Source organism: Vicugna pacos, chromosome 17 (assembly GCF_048564905.1).
Source record: "Vicugna pacos chromosome 17, VicPac4, whole genome shotgun sequence".
NCBI classification, from domain to species: Eukaryota; Metazoa; Chordata; class Mammalia; order Artiodactyla; family Camelidae; genus Vicugna; species Vicugna pacos.
Window position 1 is genome coordinate 36574255 of NC_133003.1, and position 26358 is coordinate 36600612.

A 26358-nucleotide genomic window follows, 5' to 3' on the forward strand; every position below is an offset into this window, starting at 1 on the left:
CACTTGGAGCTTCCTTCCAGTCCATTGGGTCAATAAAGCATTTTTAACAGTCTTAAATATGCATTTCTGACATCCGCTACAATAGACTCCAAGAGAGCTATTTATAAGGCCTTGATCAAGAAGGCCTATAAAAGTGAATCTCAAAAAACCTGTTCTTTTTCTTACACATAACAGCTTTTAAAGAAAGGGACCATTTGCAATAAAGTGAAAAATGCAAGGGTCCAAATAATCACGTCAATCTTAACATGCCTTAATCACATTTTGTTCATTTCCTCCAAAAGTTGGTCTCGACTGCACACAGATATATCCTGGCTTAACTATTAATGAGGACTGAAGTTTCCTTATGGTTCCTCTTAATTGCTATTTCATTTTCCAGTCATTTCACTTAGAATGAAAAGCTTTTCCTTTGTACATTTTGGCTCTCCCCCAAACCCAAGCTCCACGTTGATTTTTCAAGAAGGTGTATTAGAAGGTCACTTCTTTGCAAAGCTACATTTATCATTCAAGCTCATTTTCTGAAAAGACCACATAATAGATACTCAGGAAAGGTTCCCCAGAGGGGATTAATTTATACTCAGTCTTTCTTCTCTCGTTTTCCCTTCTCTTATTTTTTCCCTTTCTTCCTCTTTCTTTCTCCCATCTCACTCTTTCCCTTCCTTCTTTCTTCGTCTGCTTCTTCCATTTCTCCTTCCTTCCATCATTCAGTCATTTAATTATTCAGTAGTGTAGCAAATATGTCAATGTCTACTATTATGCCAGGCACTAGGGATAAGGAAGTAAAGAAGATGTGGTCCTGGCCACCATGAAGTATCCAGCCCAACAGGATGGGCAGGCAGTGAACCAGGTATTCCAATTAGGAGACATGCTTCCAAAGAAAAGTCTGGGTTGCTTAAGAGAACATACAGTGAGGGGCAAAACCTAGTCTTTGGGGGAGAGTTTTATTCAACAGATATTTGCAGACCAGACGTGGACCCCAAAATGAGAAAAGAGCGGGGAAACAGAAAACTTGCTGTTCTTACCCTCTACAAGAAAAGCAAAACATTCTTTAAAAGTCCAAAATAATGCCTTGTGAATATTATTATGGGATAATTATATGAGATTGTAGGATCATATAGCAAGTGGATCTAACTGACAGTATGATTTAAGGAGACCATCTAAAGAAGACCTGAATAGTGAGTACAGGAACCCCCACCCCCCCTCCACACACACCAAATATGGAGTTTAGACTTACATTAGCTTCTTTTTAAAGGGGCAGATCTCTTCCATTCCAACTTTACCTTTTCCCCTAGGACCTTCTTTCCCAGACAACCTGGCGATGTGATCATTTCGAATTGCTTAGCTATGCTTGGTCACAGACCTGAAACCATCAACACCAAAATATACTATTGAATGTCAAATTCCCTGGCAGATGAAAAGGATGAGACATTAGCAGCCTCCCACAAGTGCCCATTTTTAAACAGTGGACCCAGTTTGCTGCTCAGAGCAATCCAGTTGGTTGGTATAAGCTCCTTCTATTAGATGTCCATTTGGGGGCAAACTGTTTTATGATGCCAACCTTCCACATTTTAGCTCTCTCCCTACCAGTCATTCCTAATCTCATCTTCCTCTTCCATCATGGCATATAGTTGTCATCAGTGGGGACTCTTTTTAAAAAGAAATGTTATCTCTAGCAATTCATCTTTGTGCTTCCTCCCTTGAATAGGGCCAGACAGTAGTGCGTGGACCTGGGAAGGAGGAATCACTGCTGGGAGCATTTTGGGCTTGGCTTTTTTTTTTTTTTTTAACTTCTCAAGCTCAGAGAAAGTTGCTGCTGCCAGAAATAATCTTGAAATGCTGTCTTTTTTTTTTTTTTTTGCCTTTTTGGATATTAGAAACTTTCTCTTCCTGTTAAAAATAGGTTTTGATAATGTACTCAGAGCGCTGACACATCCAAGAGAAAGAGCAGGCAGGAAAGTGGAGAGCTGCCCTGGGGAGCTTCCCTGCAGGGACTCACCCATCACCATCTGGGAGAACGTGGGCAAAGGGAGTGGGAAGCAGAGTCACTGCTTTACAATTTTGTGCTGGAGGAAGAACTGGGAAATTGCTGTCCACCTAACACATCTAACTCTTCCTGATTGGCCCACATTAGCCAGATAATTACTGCATTTGCCTTCTAACCTGGAAGAACACTGGGACCTCTTACAAGGCTAGCTTTAGGGTAGAAGGCTAATTTCTTATATTTTATCTTAGATGTCTTTTCTATAGACAAGGTGAAGTGATACTACGAACAGCAACCTGGAAAGTCTGAATAGTACGGACAAACTCCATTCTGGCTTGTGCTTTATGACAGATTCTCCACCATTAGCTAGTAGGTTAGCTCACCTGTCTTCTTTGCTGGGTCTGCAGATGCTGTGTGAAATCCAGAAAAGAACTGAGTTTCCAGGTAATCCATAAGCAAAAAAGGAAAGCACAATTTTCTGAGCACTTACATGGCTTTGCTTTGAGAGGCCATAGATCATCTTGAAATCGTTTTGACTTGGATTGAGATAAAATTTAGGAATGGACTGGCGTTGGCGCCAAAGAGTCTGAAAGGCATTCACATGACAAATATTATCATTATTATTTTGCAATAACCTTGACAGTTAGGTTTGAAAGGACAGTTCACAAGGTATTTTTTTAAATGCAGATAAAATAAGTTTAAAGGAATAGTCTTCTAATGCCCAGAAAGGGTTATGACAAACCTACCTCTTCCCTTTCAGGGAGGACAAGGCTGGGGCATATCATGATTTCCAGTTGCCATTTGCAAGCAAACAGCTAATGAGGACAATAAGTAAATAAGCCTGCAGTCAGTTCCAGAGGTCTTGAAAAAAATTTATCCCTGTGGTTCTTCTAGAAGTCCAGAATTTTATTTCTTTGCACAGAATTTGATCAGCCTTTCATTGTAAATGTGGGCTCCTGATAAAGCTATGAAGTTTAAGAAAAAAACCAACACATAGAAATTGGAAGTGGAAAGCAGACCTTACCAGCTCACTATCCACTACAATACCAAAGACATCCAAACTTTTCAAGAAACAGTCAGTCCCATGTTATTTGATTGTGCAATATTCCATGACAGATTTATAATTCATTTTTCATCTTGTCCAGTCATCCATCCACCCATCCCACAAATACTTGTCATTTGATATTAGCTTTAGAGTTGATCATCCACTAAGTACAGTTGTTTTTACTTTTTCCTTAGCAGAGGAATCTCTTCAAAAGATTACACTGAATATTAAAAACAAAATACTGAAAGGACTATACCAAATGTTAAAATAAACATTTAAATAAAACATTGAGGTACCATACAGAATATTAAAAATAAACTATCCAAAGTTACTTTCTCCTTTCTTCTGGTAGATTTAATTGAGCCCCCTCAGATAATCTGTGAAGCCCTGCTAGGAGTAACTTGAAAACTTCGGATCAAAGGACTGCAGATGTGAACATTTTCCTACCAGAGATCTAAATTTTTTTTGTCAGTGGACCAGGGTTTTGTAGTTAGGATAAACTGAAAGATTAAATTTCTCTGACTGTGGCTAGGTCAGTCACAAATATAAAGCTTGGGAATCAGGAGATGTGGATGTGACGGGCCAATCAGATTTTCTCAATGGCAGGGACCTCTGGTCCTCTGAGACCTGGTTCTGGTCTCCACATGGGGGTACCTGAGCAGCAGGTGTAATTGAAGCCATAGTTCAACTTGTCAAGACCAGATGAGCTTGTTATTTAGAGCAAGGCGTCTCTGGCAGATCCATCATCCATGAGCCTGCGGAAGATGTGGTCTGGGGTCATTGACTTTATATACAAGGTTTTAATGAAAATGGAGTACTTGTCAATTTGCAGTCACTGAGCTCTTTTCAGAGACATGGCAGTGTGTGTTCCAGGATGGGACTGGGGACAGAACACATACACGGGGTCAGAGGATCTGGGCTCTGGTCCAGATGGTACCAAGTACTTTCTAAGTAAAATGTGGGCAAATGTTTAAGCTGCTCTTAATCTCAATTGCCTCCTCTATAAAGTGAAGGTAATCATAATCTCATTGGGCTTTTGTGAGCATAAAATAAATGGAAGGTTTATACAGCATCTACCATGATGTCAGTGACATGGTAAATATTCAATAAATGGTTAATTCCTAGAACACTGTTATTAACACCATTAGTTTGGTGTCTTTGTCATTTGGCTGCTTTAAGCCTGCCTGCTCATTTGATAGTCCTATTGCTATCTTTGAACAATTTTGTAGATTAAATGAAACACATATTAAAAGTACTTTTGAAATCCTAATAGCAATATGCCAGATAATGTGTAATAAGGAAAACAGTAAGAATCCTTGTCATTGGGGAAATTACATTCCAGTGGGGGACACACAATGAGTATAATAATACATTATGTACTATAATTGAAAGTTTCAGGTATCCTGGTGACAGGGTGGGGATGGCACAGAGCAAAGTGAGATCCTGGGTTCTGCCTAAGGGAATTATGATTTCAGTAGGGTGGTCAAATGTGTCTCTGATGAAATGACATTTCGGAGAACAGGTGGAAAAGGCTAGAGGGAGCCAGAGATCCACTAGAAGAGTATCCTAGGGGCTACATAGTTCAACCTGTCGAGACCAGATGAGGCTATTATTTAGAACGTCACCTCACTGGTTTAGAGCATCCTTCAAGAGGGATCATGCCTGCCATGTTCGGGCAATAGCCTGCAAGGAGACCAGTGTCCCTGTAGCAGAGGGAAGGAGAGAAGAGGGGAAGCAAGTGAGGTCAGAAACACTGTGTGGGGAAGAGGGGCAGGTTGAACACTCAACCTTGTTACCTATCCTGGGGCAAAGTGTCAGATCTCCTTTTGCAAGTTTTTCATCAACAAAGAACGACTACTTGTGATAAGATACAAAAAAGTATGAGTTTGGAGTCCAACAGAACTGAGTCACACCTGTGTGATTCTGGGCAAGTTTTTCCACCTCCTTTTCATCTGTAAAATAGGGATAACACCTTGTACAGTTTCGGGGAGGTTCATAATTAATGGAGGTGAGGGGCCAAGTACAGCTTCCAAGTCGGAGCTCACTACATGTCAGGGAGCACTGAGATGACACAGTTCTGCTGACTCGTCATCACACCAGGGCTGTGAGAAACTGGCTATGGGCCTCCGGTGGCCACTTCGTTGTCTGTATTATTTAACTCAGTCAGTAACTCAGATGATCTGGTGTGTCTGTCACCGTGTCTGCTGGCTTGACTGTAAATCAGATGAGATTCAAGTTACATCCTGGGAGTGTTCGTATGCCTTGTGCCATTTCCAGTCATAAACGTTGCTCTAGTCTTGTATTGAAGCAAAGTGGTGACTTTAAAATTGGTGGTATTTTCATGAGGTATAGAACTAGCTATTACTGTCTTGACTGGGGGGCACTTGTAGCTGACAATTAGAAGCTAAAGCAACATGATTGCCTGTGTCTGGGTTAAAGAGTGAATGTGTGGTTAGCCCTGCTGTTCCATTAACTGTCAGCCCAGTGATGGGCAGGTGGTGAGAGGGAGATACTCTTCCTGTGACACAGGTTCAAGCCTGCTTCCTTCCTGCTGAGAATTGTGCAGTGGCCCTTTGTTTCTTCTGCTTCAGCCTCCTAAACACAGCAGCCATGTTTGTCACTCTAGAGCAATATCCAGATCACATCAGCCCTTAACTTCATAGTCCCCACTGCCAGAGACTGGGTTCTCTCCCTGGAGAAGGAAGCCCTCTTCCATTTAATCCATGTCAGGTCCTCAGTTCCATCTATTCTAATGTATTCTTTAAAGTGCCATGACTGGCTCCTTAGAGAAACGGCTGGTTCTAGGACTGGGGCAAGAAATATACAAGATGAGCCAAGAGGACCTCATAGGATCAGAAAGTAAGGAAGTGCTAAAAACAAAAAAAAAAAAGAAAGAAAGAAAGGAAGAAGAAGACGAAGAAACCAACTGGAATAATGGCCAAAGGTGGACGATTTTGAGCAACACAACACAAAACATAGTATTTGATTATGACCCAAAGTATAAACAAATATCAATGAGCCATGAACCCATACTGATGTAAATGATTGAATAAATAAGTAAGTGGGAGGAAAAAGACCAACTGCCATGCAGAAGAATTCCCAATCATGGTAGTGGATACTACAGCCTCATGGAAGGAGGTGGAGGTGGAGCATATCTCTCTGTTCTCTAAGGCTGGGCTACCCACAGTGACCTCCTTCCAAAGAGGACAGTATGGAGAGTGCGGAAGGAGGGAAACTTAATGACGGAAAAATCTGGCAAAGCACTACCTTGGCCACGTCATCAAGGTCAACATCAAGAATGATGTTATGTTGATAATACGTACCCTTGATATGACGGGAAGAGAATGGTACTTTACCTCTGTGATCTTCCTCCAAAAGCACATAATCGGAGTCTATTCATGAGAAAACCATCAGATAAAGCCCATTCGAGGGACATTTTATAAAATGCTTCACCAACACTGCTCAAAACTGTCAAGGCTATCAAAAAAAGAAGAAATGTCTGAGAAACCGTCATGGCTAAGAGGAGCCTAAGGAAATAAAATAACTACAATTAGTGTGTTGTCCTGAATGGGTCCTGGAATGGTAAAGGACATCATGCAAAACTGAAGGAAATTGGAAGGAAGCCTAGACTGTAGTTAATAATAATGTATCACTAGCTGTTTATTAACAGTAACACATGTAGCATAGTAATATTAATGGAATAAAAATATGAAATATGTAATAAGGTGTGGCATGTACGGAAACTCCCAGTACTATCTTCCCAATATGTCTATAAATCCAAAACTGTTCCACAATTTAAAGATTGTTTTAAAATACTGCACCAGCTTCTCACATTAGTGAAATGCTCCCCCTTCATCATCCCCTGTTGAAGCCCTACCTTTCAACTCCTAATTTAAGAAGCCTTCTTAATTCTTCGAAAATCAAATGGGTCTTCCCGTCCTTCAGTGTCCAAAGACCTCGATACTTAACATTATGGTGTTAATTTTCATTAATCGACTTATTCATTCAGACAACCGTTATGGAGGACCCATACCAGGTTTTATTCCTTTTCTTTTTTAAAAAACATTTTTAATTGATTTATAATCATTTTACAATGTTGTGTCAAATTCCAGTGTGGAGCACAATTTTTCAGTCATACATGAACATATATATATACACATTGTCACTTTTTTTTCTCTGTGAGCTACCATAAGGTCTTGTGTCTATTTCCCTGTGCTATACAGTATAATCTTGTTTAACCTTTCTACAATTTTGAAATCCCGTCTATCCCTTCTCACTCTCCACCCCCTTGGCAACCACAAGTTTGTATTCTATGTCTATGAGTCTGTTTCTGTTTTGTATTTATGCTTTGTTTGTTTTTGTTTTTGTTTTTGTTTTTAGATTCCACATATAAGCAATCTCATACAGTATTTTTCTTTCTCTTTCTGGCTTACTTCACTTAGAATGACATTCTCCAGGAGCATCCATGTTGCTGCAAATGGCATTATGTTGTCAGTTTTTATGGCTGAGTAGTATTCCATCATATAAATATACTACATCTTCTTTATCCAGTCATATTTCGATGGACATTTAGGCTGTCTCCATGTCTTGGCTATTGTAAATAGTGCTGCTATGAACATTGAGGTGCAGGTGTCATCCTGAAGTAGGGTTCCTTCTGGATATATGCCCAGGAGTGGGATTCCTGGGTCATATGGTAAGTCTATTCCTAGTCTTTTGAGGAATCTCCATACTGTTTTCCAGTGGCTGCACCAAACTGCATTCCCACCAGCAGTGCAGGAGGGTTCCCCTTTCTCCATAGCCTCTCCAGCATTTGTCATTTGTAGATTTTTTAATGATGGCCATTCTGACTGGTGTGAGGTGATACCTCACTGTAGTTTTGATTTGCATTTCTCTGATAATTAGTGATATTGAGCATTTTTTCATGTGCCTATTGATCATTTGTATGTCTTCATTGGAGAATTGCTTGTTTAGGTCTTTTGCCCATTTTTGGATTGGATTGTTTGGTTGTTTCTTATTAAGTTGTATGAGCTGCTTATATATTCTGGAGATCAAGCCTTTGTCGGTTTCATTTGCAAAAATTTTCTCCCATTCCATAGCTTGTCTTTTTGTTTTACTTATGGTTTCCTTTGCTGTGCAGAAGCTTGTAAGTTTCATTAGGTCCTATTTGTTTATTCTTGCTTTTATTTCTATTGCTTGAGTAGACTGTTCTAGCAGAACATTTTTGAGATGTATGCCAGATAATGTTTTGCCGATATTTTATTCTAGGAGTTTTATTGTATCTTGTCTTATGTTTAAGTCTTTGATCCATTTTGAGTTGATTTTTGTGTATGGTGTAAGGGAGTGTCCTAGCTTCATTGCTTTACATGCTGCTGTCCAGTTTTCCCAACACCATTTGCTGAAGAGACTGTCTTTATTCTATTGTATATTCTTGCCTCCTTTGTTGACGATGAGTTGACCAAAAGTTTGTGGGTTCATTTCTGGGCTCTGTATTCTGTTCCATTGGTCTCTATGTCTGTTTTTGTACCAATACCATGCTGTCCTGATGACTGTAGCTCTATAGTATTGTCTGAAGTCTAGGAGAGTTATTCCTCCAGCCTCTTTCTTTCTCTTCAGTAATGCTTTAGCAATTCTAGGTCTTTGATGGTTCCATATAAATTTTATTATGATTTGTTCTAGTTCTGTGAAATATGTCCTGGGTAATTGGATAGGGATTGCATTAAATCTGTAGATTGCCTTGGGCAGTGTGACCATTTTAACAATATTGATTCTTCAATCCAAGAGCATGGGATATCTTTCCATTTTTTAAAGTCTTCTTTAATTTCCTTCATCAGTGGTTTATAGTTCCATACCAGTTATTGACGACAGGGCTGTGAGGAGACAAGCAACAACCTTGACCTTGACTAAACTTACACTTGGCCTAGGGTCACAAACATGTGGTCACAGTTGTGTGAGGAAGTGTGTAGCATGCTCAGAATGAACAGTGGTAGAAGTGAGGAGATATTCTTTAAGAAACTGACCTTTGCAACCACTTGAAAGGAGAGTTAACTGGGTAAATGCATTAGAATTGTGGGTGGTGGCTGGAGGGATGGGACATTGGAGAAATCCTATTTGCAGAGATTATGGGGCCTAAAGGGGGATGGCATCCCCAGAGAAATATAACATCCATGTGCCTGGATATTACCATTATTGGGAGAAGATACGGCCTCTGTGTCAGGCTCAGGGCTAACCTCTGCACACATGTTATCTTGGTTTATACTCACACAACCCTATGAGGCAAGGTTATTATTATTTCCATTTTATAAATAAGGAAACTGAGGCACTTAGATTGTAAGGGGCAGAGCTGAGATTCAGACTAAAGCAGGCTGATTTTAAAGCCCCAGTTTCTTTCCTCCTACTAAGGGAGGCAAAATTAGTCTGCCTTAAGTCAGATCTTGTGAGTGTTCCCTTCATATTAAACCAGGGCTTTTCAATACTGTTGACATTTTGGGCCAGATAATTCTTTATTGGGGGTGGGGGCTGTCCTGTGCATTTTGGGATGTTTAGAGGCATCCCTGACCTCCACCCACAAGATGCCATTAGCTCCCATTCTCCACCAGTAATGACAATTAAAAACATCTTCAGACTTTGCCACATCTCTTTGGTGGGGAAGGTGAATAGCAAAATTACCCCATACACCACCCTTGTGTTGAGAACCACTGTGTTGCACTGTAAGGTCTCAGGACGGGATGGAGTTGTGTTAAGTTTCTTCTTTCCCTCCTCTCTTCTCTTCTTCCTCTTCTTTTTTCCTGTGTTTCCTAAGGGCCCACCATGTACAGGCTGGAGACACATCCCTCATAGTTTATAACCCAGTAACTTGTAGACAGTAGTTACTTAACAAATGCTTGAGGAATCACTGTCAACTGAATCCTTAATGCCAGGAATCCTAAATGTTATGGGTGCATTCTTGTCAAATGGAAAACATTCTTCCTGAATGCAAAACTTGATGTTGACAAAGTTAATTCCTGATTTCGGATCACTTGGAGTATCTAGTGTCCCTGGAGATCTGGCTTAGCTGGTGTCCTGCAGGTTGGAAAGCTGCATGTGAATCTCACCAGCCTTTAGACAGGTCAAGCAGAGCAGCTGTTAAGAGCCTAGCAGAGAGTGGCATCGCTGGATTGCCAGTAAATGCTGATGGATGCATAGCTGACCTGCAACAATTAGGTGAAGCCATGTGCCTCGGTCTGTAATTTGAGATTCCATTTAAAGCACATACTGATTTTCTCCAGTGATTCTTTCCATCACTTTTGGATGAGATCGGGATTGGGGGAATGACTCCCCAACTAGATCTTCTATTCAACCTCTTTGACAGTGAGCAGTCACTGGGAGCGAGAGCTCATTTCTGGGCAGTTTTCTTGCCACCGCAGGTTCTGTATCACTGGCATGTCAGTTGCTTGTCATTAGCAGGAGCTCAGAGAATTCTAAATGCAAAGATAATGCAGGGGTGAGCCCCCAAAATATGACACATTTAAATCTGATAGCATCTTTATTTGTGTTAGCTCCAGGCATTCTCTGCTCCTCTGCCTCTCAGTACACACAGCCTGGAAGTGTCATCTCTTGATGGCTATTTGTTGGTGCTTTCCGTTGTCTTTAAAGTGTAATGTTGTAACGCCTATCTTCTCTGAGATTACACGTATCTTGTATATAATCTTGTATACATGTGTATGTACGCATGTATCTATATGTTACACTGAGGCAGAGTGGGAGAGAATCCCATGGTAATTGTGCTTCTTGGAAACTATTCCCTCGCTTTCCCCAACCCCTCTACACATACCCCGACAGGCCTGAATGGCCCCTAAGGTATTTCTAATCAATGTCCTGATTCTCTCTCTCTTGCCAGAAGGAGGGACATGTGAAGTGATAGCCGCACACAGATGTTGTAATAAGAACCGCATTGAGGAGCGGTCACAAACAGTAAAGTGTTCCTGTCTACCTGGTAAAGTGGCCGGAACGACAAGAAACCGACCTTCCTGCGTCGATGGTAAGTAGCTGCTTTCACGTGTCTCTCTCGGTGTTTGCCTACGTCTTCACCATGCATAACACATACGTTCTGTTTCATCTGAATATGGTTCAGGATAATGAAGGAGGTGCATCCAAAGGGCTGGAATGTTATACAAGTGCAGGCCGTCGGCACAGAGGTTGAATTCTTGTTTCTCTGGAATTGGCTTGTTCAAAGAGCTGTACTGAGAAGATAAGGCAAAGGAATTTTTTCAAGTCAGTAAATTTGAGGGTCCAGTTCATTTGGGAATTGATTTTGGATTGAGGTTCTATGTAATGGTGATGATAATGGTAGTAAAGGTAGTAATATCTAACATTCATTTGGCACATATTTAATGAGCATTTACTCTATGCCTGGCACTGCTCTGGATACTTCCCATACATTCATGAACAGATAGAAGTGCCCTGAGGGTTCACCATGTGCCAAACCCTGTCCTAAACATTTCTCATGTACTGTTTTATTTACTCATCCTCACAATACCATCTTAGTTATCTATGGCTGTATAACAATTTACACCCCTCTTCCCCAAAATTAGCTGCTTTAAAGAGCAAACATTGTGTCATAATTTGTATGAGTCAAGAATTCAACTTAGCTGGGTGGTTCTGGCTCAGGGTTCCTTCTGTGTTTGCAGTCAAGTTCTGAAGGCTTGACTGATGCTGGAGGATGGTGTTGAGATGGTTCACTCACATAGCTGTTGGCAAGTGGCCTTAGCTCCCTGGTGCATGGAGCTCTCCAAAGGAGCTTGGTGTCCTCACAAGATGGCAGCTGGCTTCGCCCAGAGCGACTGATCCGAAAGAACAAAATAGATGCCCCAGTGATCTAATCTTTTATGACATAACCTCAGAAGTTATCCTTCACTATTTTCACAATATCCTACTGTTTATACAAGGTAGCCATATCTCTCCAGCATGGGGGCAGAGGACAAAGTCTTAAAGACCTGGAGACAAAGATCACTGGGGCAGATACATTTTTCTCTCCCATTTTGAACATGAAGAAACTGAGGCTTAGGAGGGTAAAGAAATGTTCCATTGGTCCCCTGACTGGTCAGTTATAGCTCTACTAATTCTTGAGATGAAAGTAACTGATTCTAATACTGAGTCTTGACCACCATCTTTAAGACAATTTGTATGTCCTGTCAAACAGAGTCCAAGTTTTAAAGAGATCACAAGTATCTCTCCCCATCTTTATCTTTCATAATTTTAGAGCCAAATATGAGTTGATCTTCAAATTCTTCAGTAAGAGAATCAGAATTCAGAAGCAACATCTCTTGTTCAGGTCACAGCAGGAATTAGAAGCTAAGTCTCTTGCCTTAGGGTCCATTGTTACACTTCTAGCTATAGGTGGGGAAGGGTACCTCCTAGCTCATGTTATGTATTTTCACTATAAATTATTAGGTGATTAGAAGGGAAGCACATTCAAGCTGTACCAAGAAAGGAGAAAGTTATATTTTTTTAAGAAAATAGAAGAATCCTAGGGAACCCAATTATAAGAAATCCATCCAAACCTCATACATTGTTCAGGTAGCTGCCATCTTGTTTTCTTTGTTGCTGATCTTGGTTTCCCTCATTCTCCTCTGTGTGGACTAGTTCCCTCTTCAAGGATCTTAGCTTTTATTCCCCCACACCTTAGGGATTGGTGTGAAGCTTTTATCTCAGTGGTACCAATTCTGATCTCACTCAGCACCAGGGTATTGCCAAAGTATATTTGACTCACTTCCTGTGTCTTAAGTGCCTTTTCCAAAAAGATTAAATAGGATTGATTCAGCTTGGGTCATATGTCAATCTTTGCCCAATTAACTACAGCCAGAGTGACATATGACAAACTCTGGGAAGATCAAGCTTAAAAAAAAAAAAAGCTGAAAAAGCCAGATTTAAGAATACACTGTGACCAGTAGTTCTTAATCAGGGCAGTTCTCAGAGGTCATTTGGCAATGTCCGGAGACCAGTTTTGGTCTAGACATTGGTTAGAACTAGAGGGATGCTACTGGCATCTGGCGTTTAGAAGCCAGGCAAGCTGCCCATCATCCTATAATGCACAGGACATCTCCTACAACAAAGCATCACCCAGCCCCTGATGTCAGTTGGGGAGCTGAGGTTCAGAAACTTGCACAATAGTTATTTAGTGTTCTAGATCCCAGTCAGCACACTGAGGCACCTTCACTGCAGGGAAGCAGGCAGCTGGACTAGAAAAGCCATTTCATCCTCTGAAAGGAGGACGTTCTTGGCCCTAAAAGCCAATAAACATTATAAAACCATGATGATTTCTCCTCTTCTCTGCCAAAGAAGACATTGTTTCTGTTAACTCTAAATCCCCATTTTGCTTCCAGCTCATTTTTATCACTAATGATCTAGAAATAGAATTGCCTTCAGGATTTGGCTGCAAGACACAAAAAGGGCTGCATTGTCTTTGCTGGCGGAGGGGGAAGTGGCATCTGGCTCTAAGTTTCTCTGGAAAGTTAAGCCACATGTTGGTAACATTTTGTCTCTCAGAACAAGTTTGACTTTGGAAACTCTGAGCCCTTTAGTGTGGTGGGTGTAGGCAAGAGAGCTGTTAATCTCTATCTTCCAAGCAAAAATCTATAGAGTGTAGAGTATTCTGTGGCCTCAAGCAGTTTGTCATTTCCATAGCATCCCACTCTTCCAGAATCTTTGAATCCATTGGCATATGTGGGCTTTGATCAAAATTGTTTTTATGGTCTAGATCTCTGAATGCAAATTAAATATGAAGTGGGTATATGACTTAATTCCAGTGTAGTTACGAAGATCACGAACTGCGAAATTAGGTAAGAGTGGAACCTCAGCTGTAGCAGTTACTAATAGAGTGACCTTGGGCAAGTCACATTTGTTTCATAACCTGTTTCTTCATCTGTAAAATGGGGATAATTGTTTCTGCTTCATAACGTTGTGGTGAGGACTAAGTAAAATTATCTGTACAATGTGCTTTGTATAATGTCTGGTTCCCATCAAGTATTCACTAACCCACAGTATCAATTTCCTATCATATTAAGAAGCGTGGGTGATGCTTAGAAGCAGACATTATTTTATGAAGTTTTGTTTCACGTTAACTTAACACATTGGCGTTTTAGCCACCATCTTTTCTTGGAATTTCTTCAAACCAATTCCCCTGGATATCACTAAAGATCCTAAGTCATCTTCAGCAATGTGTGCTCATTATCAGAATTTTGAAAAACAAAAAAAAAATCCATACATGAAAATCACCCATGATATTACTGCTCAGAGATTATCATTGCTTTGTAAGAAGGCATGTACATGTCCTTCAGGGTTTAACCCATCATTGAAGACAAGCTCACATAGTAGGTGGTTCTGTTGAATTCAAATGTTATAGTTTCCTTTTCTCAACAGCTTGTTTCATTTAATATATGATGAACATTTTCCAACTTAGTACTCTTAAAAACATTATTTTTAATAGCTATATAAGACTTCAAGGGTGGATACACCACCATTTACCAAATTAGCCCCTCACTTTGGCACATTTATGATGTTTCATGCATTTCCCTTTCTCATCTTAAAAATGGGTAGGAACCAGTTTCTCTCCATGACAGCAGAGGACAATCCATACACCACATTGTCCCAAACATGTTCTGGCCTACATAGTGCATTTCCCATGGTGAGTGTTCCAATTGCCGTTATTTGCTTTCCTCTGAAATTGCAGTTCAGTTGCTTTTTACGGTGTTTCCAAAAAGAGAGAAAACAGCTCTGATTTAAAAAAAAAAAAAAACCCTTATATTGGATTGTTTTAAGATTCAAAACCTGAGATGAGATTATTTTAAGTGGGACATAAATTTTGAAGTATAATCCTAGCAACAATGTATTCAAAGGTATAATAGGTGATATTTGGAGAAAATTTTAAGTAGTGGACTTTTAGTTTAAAAGTGATATTCTACTACATAATAACTGAAAATACCAAAAATACACACTTGACACCTTAAATTTTGACACAGTCATTTCTAAATATTTTAAAAAGCGTTGTATCCTTGGATGTGTGCCTAGCACTATTCTGAGGGAATATAGGTTGTTAGACCCTCATTCTCACCATGTCGTCTTTTATTATTCATTCTATAACTCAAAATACATAGTGGGGGCGCACCTTACTCAATATCTTTGGTTGAGACCAACTGAAAATTTAATGTACAGTTTTTCTGTAATCTCCAGTTACTTTCCAGGGACTAGATTTAAAATCAAATACTCATAAACAAGAAGATGATGACTCTCAAACATAATTATTTACTTAAGGGAAGAATTTTTTTCCAAGCAGATGATGTAAAACAAACAAAAATAAATTTCTAGGGGGCTTGTGAAGTTATGTTTTCATTATTCTAATTGATCTATGATGGCATAAAAAGGGAACTAACCTCAAAGTTTTAAAAATAATGGAATATAATTAGGAACAGTTACCATAATAGTAATAAAAATAATGGGTAACATTTTCTCAAGGGTTTATCATGTACCATTTTTCCAAGTCCTTCAAGTCTTGTTTATCCATTTACTTCTAATTCCAGCCCCACAGGGTGTAGCCTTCTATTTTTCCCATTTTACTTTCCAGGAAGCTAAGGGTAAGACTTGGTGACTTGCTCAAAATCTTATAGCCGGTATGAGCAGAGTTGGAAGATCTCACTGGGCTGTCTGACTCCAGGGACTCCATTTATCAAGCGTGGGCAAATCAGGGTCTAACGTAAACTCATGTAATATTCCAAAGGCTTGCTTACAAGGTGCGAAAATATCTGGGTGAGAAGAGAAACAAAGCCCAGCCATTACTTTGGGCAATACCTGCCCCATCCCTTTCTGTGTTTTAGAGGTGGTTGATTGATTGCCCTTCCTGAGGTCATTGTCACTGAGTAATCAGAAGCATTTTTGTTTTTTTGGTTTTGGTTTTTTAAACTGAAATATAGTCAGAATGTGTCAATTTCTAGTGTACAGCACAATGTCCCAGTCATGCATATACATACATATATTCATTTTCATATTCTTCATTAAAGGTTATTACAAGGTATTTAATATAGTTCCCTGTGCTATACAGAAGAGATTTGGTTTTTAAAATCTGTTTTTACGTATAGTGGCTAACATTTGCAAATCTCAAAGTCCCAAATTTAGCCCTTCCTACCCGCTTCCCCCTAGTAACCATAAGATTGTTTACTATGTCTGCAACTCTGTTTCTGTTTTGTGGGTGAGTTCATTAGTGTCCTCTTTTTTTCCTTTAGATTCCACATATGAGTGATATCATATGGTATTTTCCTTTCTCTTTCTGGTTTACTTCACTTAGAATGATGAGCTCTAGGGCCATCCATGTTGCTGCAAATGGCATTATTTGATTATTTTTATGACTGACTAATATTCCATTTTATATATATATATCACAACTTCTTTATCCAGCCATATTTTGATGGACATTTAGGTTGTTTCCATGTCTTGGCTATTGTATATACAGCTGCTATGAACATTGGGGTGCACATGTCTTTTCAAATTAGATATATACCCAGATGTGGGATTGCTGGATCATATAGTAAGTCTATTTTTAGTTTTTTGATGAATCTCTATACTGTTTTCCATAATGGCTGTATCAAACTACATTCCCATCAGTAGTGTAGGAGGGTTCCCCTTTCTCCACTGCCTCTCCAGCATTTGTAATTTGTGAACTTTTGAATGATGGCCATTCTGACTGCTGTGAGGTGATACCTCATTGTAGTTTTGATTTGCATTTCTCTGATAATTAGTGATATTGAGCATCTTTTCATATGCCTATTGGCCATTTGTATGTCCTCATTGGAGAATTGCTCATTTAGGTCTTCTGCCTATTTTTGGATTGGGTTGTTTGTTTGTTTGTCTTTGTTGTTGTTGTTATTAAGTTGTATGAGATGTTTATATATTTTGGAAATTAATCCTTTGTCAGTCGCATCATTTGCAAATATTTTCCCATTCCCTAGGTTATTGTTTTGTTTTGCTTATGGTTTCCTTTGCTGTGCAAAAGCTTAAAAGTTTAATTAGATCCCGTTTGTTAATTTTTGCTTTTATTTCCATTGCCTGGGTGGACTGCCCTAGGAGAAATTGCTAAAATTTATGTCAGAGAATGTTTAGCTTATGCTTGCTTCTAGGAAGTTTATTGTGTCTTGTCTTATGTTTAAGTCTTTAAGCCATTTTGAGTTAATTTTTGTGTATGGAGTGAGGGAGTGTTCTTACTTAATTGATTTACACGCTGCTATCCAGTTTTCCCAACACCATTTGCTGAAGAGACTGTCTTTCCTCCATTGTATATTCTTGCCTCCTTTGTCAAAGATTAATTGACCATAAATCTGTAGGTTTATTTCTGGGCTGTCTATTTTGTTCCATTGATCCATATGTCTGTTTTTATACCAATACCATGCTGTTTTGATTACTGTAGCTCTGTAATATTATTCAGTGTAAACTGTGACCATTTCAATGACTCTGATTACCAGCAAATTTTACCTGGTATTCTTGTCTTCTTACACTGGATTGCCAGCCAGAGGGAGCAACAAAAAGAGATCAGCTTATATCACAAAACTTTCTTACCTTCACAGCTATGGAAATTCCAGATTATTTTGTCTTTAACCATAAGTATACCTTGAATATAATGAAAAAGTCGTCATGCTCCTGGCTATTTATGTGAAGAAAAAACCCACAATACATCAGGATACTTTGCTTCTCATTTATCATACTTAGCTTCCAAGATAAGAGTGAAAGAGACAGCAGGAAAAATACACAAAGATGCAGACCCAGGAAGGCAGACAGAATTATAGGGAAGAAGACCTGTAATCAGTGAGATGGAGGAATGTACAAAGAGGGGCATGAGAACAAGAAATCAGAGAGAAAAGGATAACAGAGAGAGATAAGACAATGGATGCTTAGAAGGAATATTAAAACACCCATCCATAAAATGACTTCATTCATTTTTTCCAAACAACTTGTTTATATTCAGTCGCATAGTGTATAACTAATTTTAACAAAATAAAATGTATTTGGTAGGTTGAGACTTCAATTTTTTTCAAGTGACATTGTATGAATTTCTAGTATCAGAATCCCTACAAAGATTGCCTCTAAAGATTGCTGCTTTGGAAAATACATAATAAAATTTTCTTGACCGCAGACCACTGTATTCCCTAGAGACAGCCATGATGGAGAAAAAAGGTTGAGAATTGAAGGGAATTTGAAAGTCAGCAAGAGTTTTCTGTAGACTAGCATGAAATACATATGAGAAACACTGCGTATAATGCCTTCTTCTTAGCCTTCTAAAACATGATAGCATATTTAAGACTCGGAGAAGTGCTGCAGACAAGGAACTTGTAGAACTTCAGAGCAGTATTTCACAACCTTTTGGACCAGAGAACCTTTGCATACTTAACACTTATTTATATCCTGCAGACCCCATGTTCCATGAAATGGACTTTGGGCCATGCTGGTATTAGACCATATGGACTTTATTTTTATTTCCAGAAATATTTTTTAAGTCTTCTGAATCTAGCTGATGATTCCTCTGCCCATAGCTCAGTCTTTTTCTTAAGACTGGCTGACCAAAAACTGCACAACGGGTCCTGGTAGTAATGTGATTTATAGTATCTCGGTGTGTCAAGCTCAGCTACAGTTTGGAAATCATCTAGAGACCTTCCAGAGAAATGCAGTGTGAAAAAGCTTAAGCCCTTATTTTTATTCACAGTTATTGAATGTTTTAGGGGACAGGGAAGATGACCTACTTTGGTTCTACCGTTTGTTACTTGTCATCCGCAGGCAATGAAATACCAAGATAATGAATTGCTGTGGTGGCTCAGGGCCACATGCCACAGTAGCTGTCTCTGGTCCCTTCATGACCATCTCTGTTTGAAACTTACCTTGTTCTTTCAAGGCAAACTCTAGCTTGTTCAGTGGACAGAATACTGATTTCAGCTGGTTTCATCAGTAGGCATTGCTGAAAGGAGATTCTGTTGTTCCTATTAGAAGAGGATCTTCTATAGCATCATTAATGAGATCATGGCATTTTCAGGCATAATTTCTGAATTATATATAAATTTTCTTTTGCTCCTCTACTTGGTACCTCTTCTCACCCAGGTATGTAAGGGATCCAAGTCTGCATTAGGAGATGGAAGGAGAGGAAGGATGTATAAGAACTGAGGAGGCTTTTTAGACTGTCTAGTAGAAGGTCTCTCTGTTCCTTGTTGTAATAAAGAGAATGGGAATTCAGCTTGAGATATTCCCATACCTCCAAAAGTGGACATTACTTTTTTGTTGTTGTTAGCTTAAAGCAGTAGGTTCCAACTGATAACCCACTGGCAGAAACTACCCTCAGGCTTGTTCCTTAGGCAGAGTAATGGAAAATTTGACCTTGAGTGCTCTTAGATGGGACAATCCAGTTTGCTGCAGGCCTCACCACTCCCTATTACACACTTGGCTCTGGCACAATAATGCCTGATCCCTGAAGACAGTGGAATGTATTGTCCCACAGTCATTTTCCTACTATTCTCAAGTTAATAAGGACATTAATTTGTTGGGAAAAAGTCTCCTCTTTGATATAAAAGTAATAGCCTGGTGTAAATGGAAATATATATATATTTATGTATGTGTACGTATATATATATATATACACACACACAAAAACAGCAAAGAAAGGATAAAAATAAGGGTAATCCTTCTTCTCCTTCTCTTTCCCACTGGTCTTCTCACATCTTAATTGCCAGAGGGGAACCATCATTACTAGGTTTCTGTGCATCCTTACAGATATTTATGCACATGCCAGCCTCTGGATACACACACATAAAACTCAGTAAATCCAAATGGTGTCATATTATTAAAAAATGGTCTGAACCTATATTTTTTAGCATTAGGGAATATCTTGAACATTTCACTCTTTCAATGAAAGAATGGCTGGTAAACATGGAAAAAAACGCTCAACATCACTCAAGTGAAGAAATGTAAATTAAACCCTGAAGTGTAATGTTTCATCAGTCAAATATGTGCAGAGATGAAACGTTTGGTAATACCCAGCATTAAGGAGGGAGGGGAGAAAAATTACATATAAATCATATTCAGTGATAAACGGCTTGCAAACTCAATTAGTTAACCACCTTTCTTTATTTGGTTCACTGAAAGGGGAGAAGATAAATAGGAAATTTTGTGATGAGTCTGAATGTTTGTGGAACATAGTACAAATCACATACATTATAAGTCTGTACAGTGACTTTATTTAGCCTCAGTTCTTGTGCGTATAATTCACTGCATTTCCTCAGCGTGATTGGGCTCATGGATCTAGACATCACCTAAGAAATCGTCTAAGGATTTTGATGTCCTTTCCAGTGGGAAAACTAAACATGAAAGTGCATTTATTTAGTGCATATACTTAGACCTAAATATAGGAAGTCCCATTGCAAAGCCCATCTACATAGTCACTCGAGAAATAAAAAACTCTCTGCACAAACATCTCATGGTATGTATGTTGTGTGTGTGTGTGTGTGTGTAATTGTAGTGCAGCACATCCCAAATCTTTGTCGATTATCTAGTTGGAATTTACTTTGTTACACAGAATTCCAAAATCATCAACAGGAAATTTTCCCTAACATAGCTCCAAAGTCATTTGTTTCCATTTATCTCCAAAAAGCTTAATGTTTTCAAAGACCTGTTTTTGTCAGATATGAGAGCACTTTTAATCAATTTTTTTTTCAGAAAGAGGGGAAGATGTTCTAAATCTAAGGAGTCAACTCCTCAGCCCTCTAGCTGGGCTCCAGCCTAGATAAGGCAAGATTTCAGGGTTCTGTGTTATTAATGTGCTGTCCATATGAATAACGAGCAAGGCTTTTGAATTATTTCACCCTTCTAGTAAAATCTATAGCTCTGTCCTTCTGCAACAGCACGGGAAGCTGCTGAGGATATTGGTCCATTTCTCTGTGGAAGATTCTGATAACTTCATCTAAGGAGGTGGTAAAACTTACGTCCCCTTCTGAGGCCTGTGTAGAAATTGATGCAGATGAATAACACTTTGAAAAATAACACTTTAAAAAGTTCTTCCATCCTCTCAAGCTCCTTGAATTTTTTAGGGCCTACTGTTGGCCCAAACAGCAAGACAAGAAAACCCACTAACCAGGGAAAATAGAGGCCCAAATATTTAAGGTTTATGTTCAGAGGCCATTCAGAAACTCGTTTAAAATTGAAGGATTAGGTTATTTTTTTTTTGCCCCCAAACTAATATGGATGCTATGAGTCCAGGGAGGGAGAAAAGAAGGACCACATGGGTAGGAAAACTGTGATTCACTGGAGCAAAGGCTATCTGCCCTGCTACCTGAGAGATGTGTCTCCACCTGTGGACCCAGCTCTCCAGCCACCAGCCAAGAGCCTCTCTCCTCTCTCTGTACACAGTAGCTCAGCACACTCTTCATGTCCTTTTGGCTGCCTTCCAGTGAAGACCATCCATGAATAGCAGCTAGTTTATTGCACACTGACTGTCCAAGAGGAGTCATAGCCACCAGCCTCCTTAGCCTCCCACCCTTCACAGATGACCTCAGAGAAACTTACGAACCCCAGGAAGTGAGAAGAGGGGACCTGGGCTCCTTAACTGGTAGGATGGACATAGGAAGGAAATTCCACACATGAACTACACAAGACCCAAGGGAGCCAAGTTCTCCAGCTGAGCTAGGGCATCAGTAGAACAGTCTCACCTTCCCCATCCCATCTATTTCACTTCTAATCCCTGGTACTATTTGGTATTTTCATTATTGTGTCACTTTAAAAAAAAATTTAATGATAAGTATCACTGGGCCCACCTCCAGTATCAGCTAATATTACTTAGGCTGGCAAAATGTTTGGGTAGTTATCCAGCCACTCATTCAAAGGGAGGTCACATTTCTTCAAGTTTAGAATGGCCTGTTAGTGCCAACTCAGAAAAGGTTGTTCATCATCTCCTTTGGTGCCTACACACTAATTTTGCTTTATGCTGGATGCCTGTTCTCACCAACACACTTCAAGGTGCAAGAAACCTAACCCGTCTCAAGAGTGGCTCAAGTGAACAGGGAAGTTATTGTGAGAATATACCGGGGTCACTGGATCCAAGAGCAGAGAGTGCACGATACCAGGCCTCAAGGCAGCTCAAACTGAGCGAGGCCGTATGTGTCCTCATAGTTCTGTCTCATAGACGATGCTCACCTTTCCTCTTGGGCTCTTTCTGGATACCCGCCTCATTCTCTTGTCTCTGCAAATTAGAGGCATTAAGTCTGTCCCTGCCAGCTGGCAGTGGTCTTTTCAACTATATGGGACTCTAGTTACAGTACCAGTTTAATATAATTATAGAGTCCTTACTAGATGCCAGACCCTGTGTATTAACACGTATTACTTTGTGATTTTTAACAACAACAGCCATATTAGATAGGTACTATTATTATTTATCCCCATTTTATAGACGGGGAGCCTGATGCTTTAGAGAAGTTAAATCATTTCTTCCAAGACATGGTAGCCAGAGATCTGAGACCCCAAGTGAAGAACTGCCGGCAATGATGGTTAGGAGGTAGCATCAGGACCATGGGTAGGAAAGGTTCAGAGTACCTGCCAGTTCTTGCATTCCTGTCCTTGGAGAATAACACCACCATGCAAGCATGCTCGGCTTACTTAAGCAGCTTGCAACATACTCACCATCATCATTCACATCCCATATATTTCAAACCCATCATTTTCACACCATTTCCTAATTTTAATACTGCCACAGTGTAGATTCTTAACTTGACCCTAATTAATCACTCTGATTAAAATCTGCCCTCCATACTCCTTTCCTACCCCACCTGACTCTGACTTCACTACCCAACTTATAGCACCACCTCCAAAGGTCCTCCCTCAAACCACTGCAGCCAAAACTAACAGATACCCTCCTCTGCATCCCTCATGCACCTGGATAATATCTATCATAATTTACCATAATGTAGTATAATCTTCTGTTGACTTGTGATCTTCTCTGCTAGAAAGACTCACCCATTCATTCAACAGTTATTTTCAGAGCATAGACTGTGTGCCAGGAATTATGCCAAACACTCAGTCACATAAGGACGAACACAGTTAGCCCCTTGCTCTCATGGAGCCTATAGTTCAGCAGGGGAGGCAGAGCTTACTTTAATCATACATAAAACATTCGAGTAGAAACCACATACTCAGAAGCAAAGGGATTCAGTCCTCAGAGAGGATGGGATAACACAGAATCTGGAGGAGGCTGGGAAGCTTTGTCTTCTGAGAAGTGACAAGAGATCTGAGATGTGAGGTATAATTTAAGCTACTTGGGTGAAGAGCATTCCAGGCAGAGAACAACATGGGCGAAAGTCTTGGGTTTTGATCAAGAACTTGAGAAAGCCATTGTAGCTGAGACTCAAAGAACACTGAGTTCATCTGAAGGAGGAGGCTGAAAACATAGGCAGGGGCCAAACAATAGTGTTGTAACTGAGCTGTGTGTCTCAGTTCCAGATTGAGTTCTTGAAACTGAGATGTGCTAATTACATACTTAGAGAAGGCAGCGATGCGGGAATCTGCTGTGGGAAATTGGATGGTAAGTCAACTTGGAATTTGGTAGTGAGGAGACAGCCTTGAGAGCCCTCTAGTTAGACAAAAATCTCCCTAGGTAGTACCTGACAACAGATTTCAAAACCTCCATGCAAACACTTCAGACAATGCCAAAGCAAAGCAAATCAAATTGCCTTTTTGATATCACTGCCTTCCACACACACTGTTACCCACATGGTTGCTGTCACCTGAATGTCTCACCCTCTCCTTACTCTCAACCACTCACTCTGCTGCAAAGAATGCTCACTACCACCCTCAAGTCAAACAACCAAAATTTTGTGATAGAGATTTTAAGTCACCGCATTTTAATTCTACTGTATGACTTGAGATAACATTTGAAATAGTAGGTTCATTATACTGGAAAGGGCATCCAGGTAAAGGTGCTGATAAGTTGAAATGTATTTAAACATGGTGGTTAACTACAGGCTCATGTCAGTTTATTTTCTTCCTGATTAACATGTATTTTCTTTGACTGCAGTTCATTTCATTATGAATTGACAATGCTGTGTTCTGTGTAGAAAAAAAAAAAAAAAGGATTCCATTATACCTACACCAAAGGATGCCTCACCAGCCCATCCCTAAAATCTAGGGTAGTGTGTAAAGTTCAAATGGGTATATGGGCATGAGAGTCTATTTTGTGAAGAAGGAAATAATGGAAAATTGATTATTTCTCATGTTACCAGGTCCTGCTCCCTTCAAAAGTCTTCAAGCACGTGAGGTTGTGAAACAGTATAATAAAGCCACAAGTATATTCTAAAAATTCTCTACTGAACTAGCAGCCCTTATATATAGAAAAATGACAATAATGACTACAGGAACTGAAAGTTGTAGTTATGTGGTTATAGGTTATTATTAGATATTGAATATAGTTACCTGTGCTCCACAGTAGGTCCTTGTTGTTTATCTGTATTATATATGATAGTGTGTATCTGTTAATACTAAATTCCTAATTTATCCCTACTCCCTCTTTCCCCTTCGGTAGCTGGAATTTTGTTTTCTACATCTGTGAGTCTATTTATGTTTTGTAAATAAGTTCATTTGTGTCATTTTTTTTAGATTCCACATATAAGTGATATGATATTTATCTTTCTCTGTCTGACTTACATCACGTAGTATAATAATCTCTGGGTCTATCCACGTTGCTGCAAATGGCATTGTTTCATTCTTTTTTATGGCTGAGTAATATTCCATCACACACACACATTTATACCACATCTTCTTTATCCATTCATCTGTCAATGGACATTTAGGTTGCTTCCATATCTTGGCTATTGTAAATAGTACTGCTGTGCACATGGGAGTGCATATGTCTTTTCAAACTAAAGTTTTTGTCTTTTCTGAGATTGCTGGATCACATGGTAACTCTATTTTCAGGTTTTTAAGGAACCTCCATACTAATTTCCATAGTGGCTGCAGCGGTTTACATTCTTACCAACAGTGTAGGATGGTTCCGTTTTCTCTCTCTGGTAAGAGCAGAGGAAAAATGAAGTCCTTGTACTGGGTAAAGCCAATCAAAAGCTGAGTGTTTTTTAACTTCGTAGAGAGGATAATGATTGTCAACTTAGTTTTGTTCATAGTGATTAACTCTTTTAAACATTTATGTAACCTAAAACGAATAAATGAGTTTTTATGTTGTGTTACTTTTGAGTTGCTAGTGGTGTGTGCTATGGTAACTTGGGGCTGGTGTAGACTAAGTTCATTTTTGCAGCAATTAAAGAACTTTTCTGTGGAAGATTTATGTATCCCTTGCCTCTCTATTTCTGTCTAAATGCAACCTCTTCTAGCTATGAGCTTGTTACAAAGCGACACTCATTAGAAGACAGTGTAAATATTCTCTTGGCTACTACTTACAAGCAATGGTGTATTAACACGTTCCATTGTAGAACCTCATCAGATTCTGCACCTCAGATGGATGTTGGAAAGTACATTAAAGAGCTTGACATTATGTACCCCTTTTCTTGTGTTCATATGCTGAGAATTTTTTTTATTCCCTTTTAATGCAAACAAAAAAGAATACCTCAAGCATGAGTATATCCCATTGTTGACTATTCCCAGTGTTCCAAATGGAGACAAAACATATAAAGATGAAATCTAAGCAGAACTTTTGATGAAAGGTGGAATTATTCAATATACTCAATAATGGGTTAACTCTACAAATGGCCTTGCAGCCTGCTAACTGACAGATAGGATTTTGGTATCACTTTCAGAGTTAAAATCGTTTGTCTAAAACCTGTCATTTTTTAGGATGTCATCTTGCAGGATACGTAGAATTCAAGAGAAAAATGTCTAATGCTACCTCCTATCTAAAGCAAAAATGGTAGAGAAAATGGTCCAAGAATATTCCCAAATCAGAAAATTCAGTCCACAAATACCGATGTAAGCTCTTTGATGCTGAGCATCAGTGATAGAGGGAGCAATTGGACATGGTCCTTATTTTAATAACTGTGAGGTCCAGGTGAGATGACAGTGAAGGGGTGATTTCAAAGCTCTGTGATTTGTGCTGTGATGAGGATTAGCCCAGGATAACCTGAGAGCAGAGGCTAGGGTGTTAACCCAGGGTAGAAGAGGGCTCTGCATGGCTTCCCAGCAGAATTAACATCCAAACTGAGATCTAAGCATCCAGATAAGATGATGTGATAGAAATGTTTAAGGCAAAAGGAGCAGTATATATAAAAGTCTAGAGTCAAGAAAGAGCTCAATGAGTCCAAGGAACTGATGGATGTTCAGTATGCCTGGGGAGAGAAGAGAG

General features: G+C 39.5%; 1 protein-coding gene across 19 annotated transcripts in view; it reads left to right on the forward strand.

Moving 5' to 3' along the window:
- Positions 1 to 26358, forward strand: part of TAFA1 (TAFA chemokine like family member 1) — an 821149-nt gene that overhangs the window by 571986 nt on the left and 222805 nt on the right. For 18 of the 19 annotated variants that reach the window (XM_072941650.1, XM_072941666.1, XM_072941652.1 and 15 more), the window contains one exon: positions 10900 to 11040. In XM_072941650.1, coding sequence (XP_072797751.1) covers positions 10900 to 11040 — 141 coding nt within the window. The remainder of the gene's footprint in view (positions 1 to 10899; positions 11041 to 26358) is intronic. The other variant, XM_072941661.1, reaches the window with a different exon arrangement.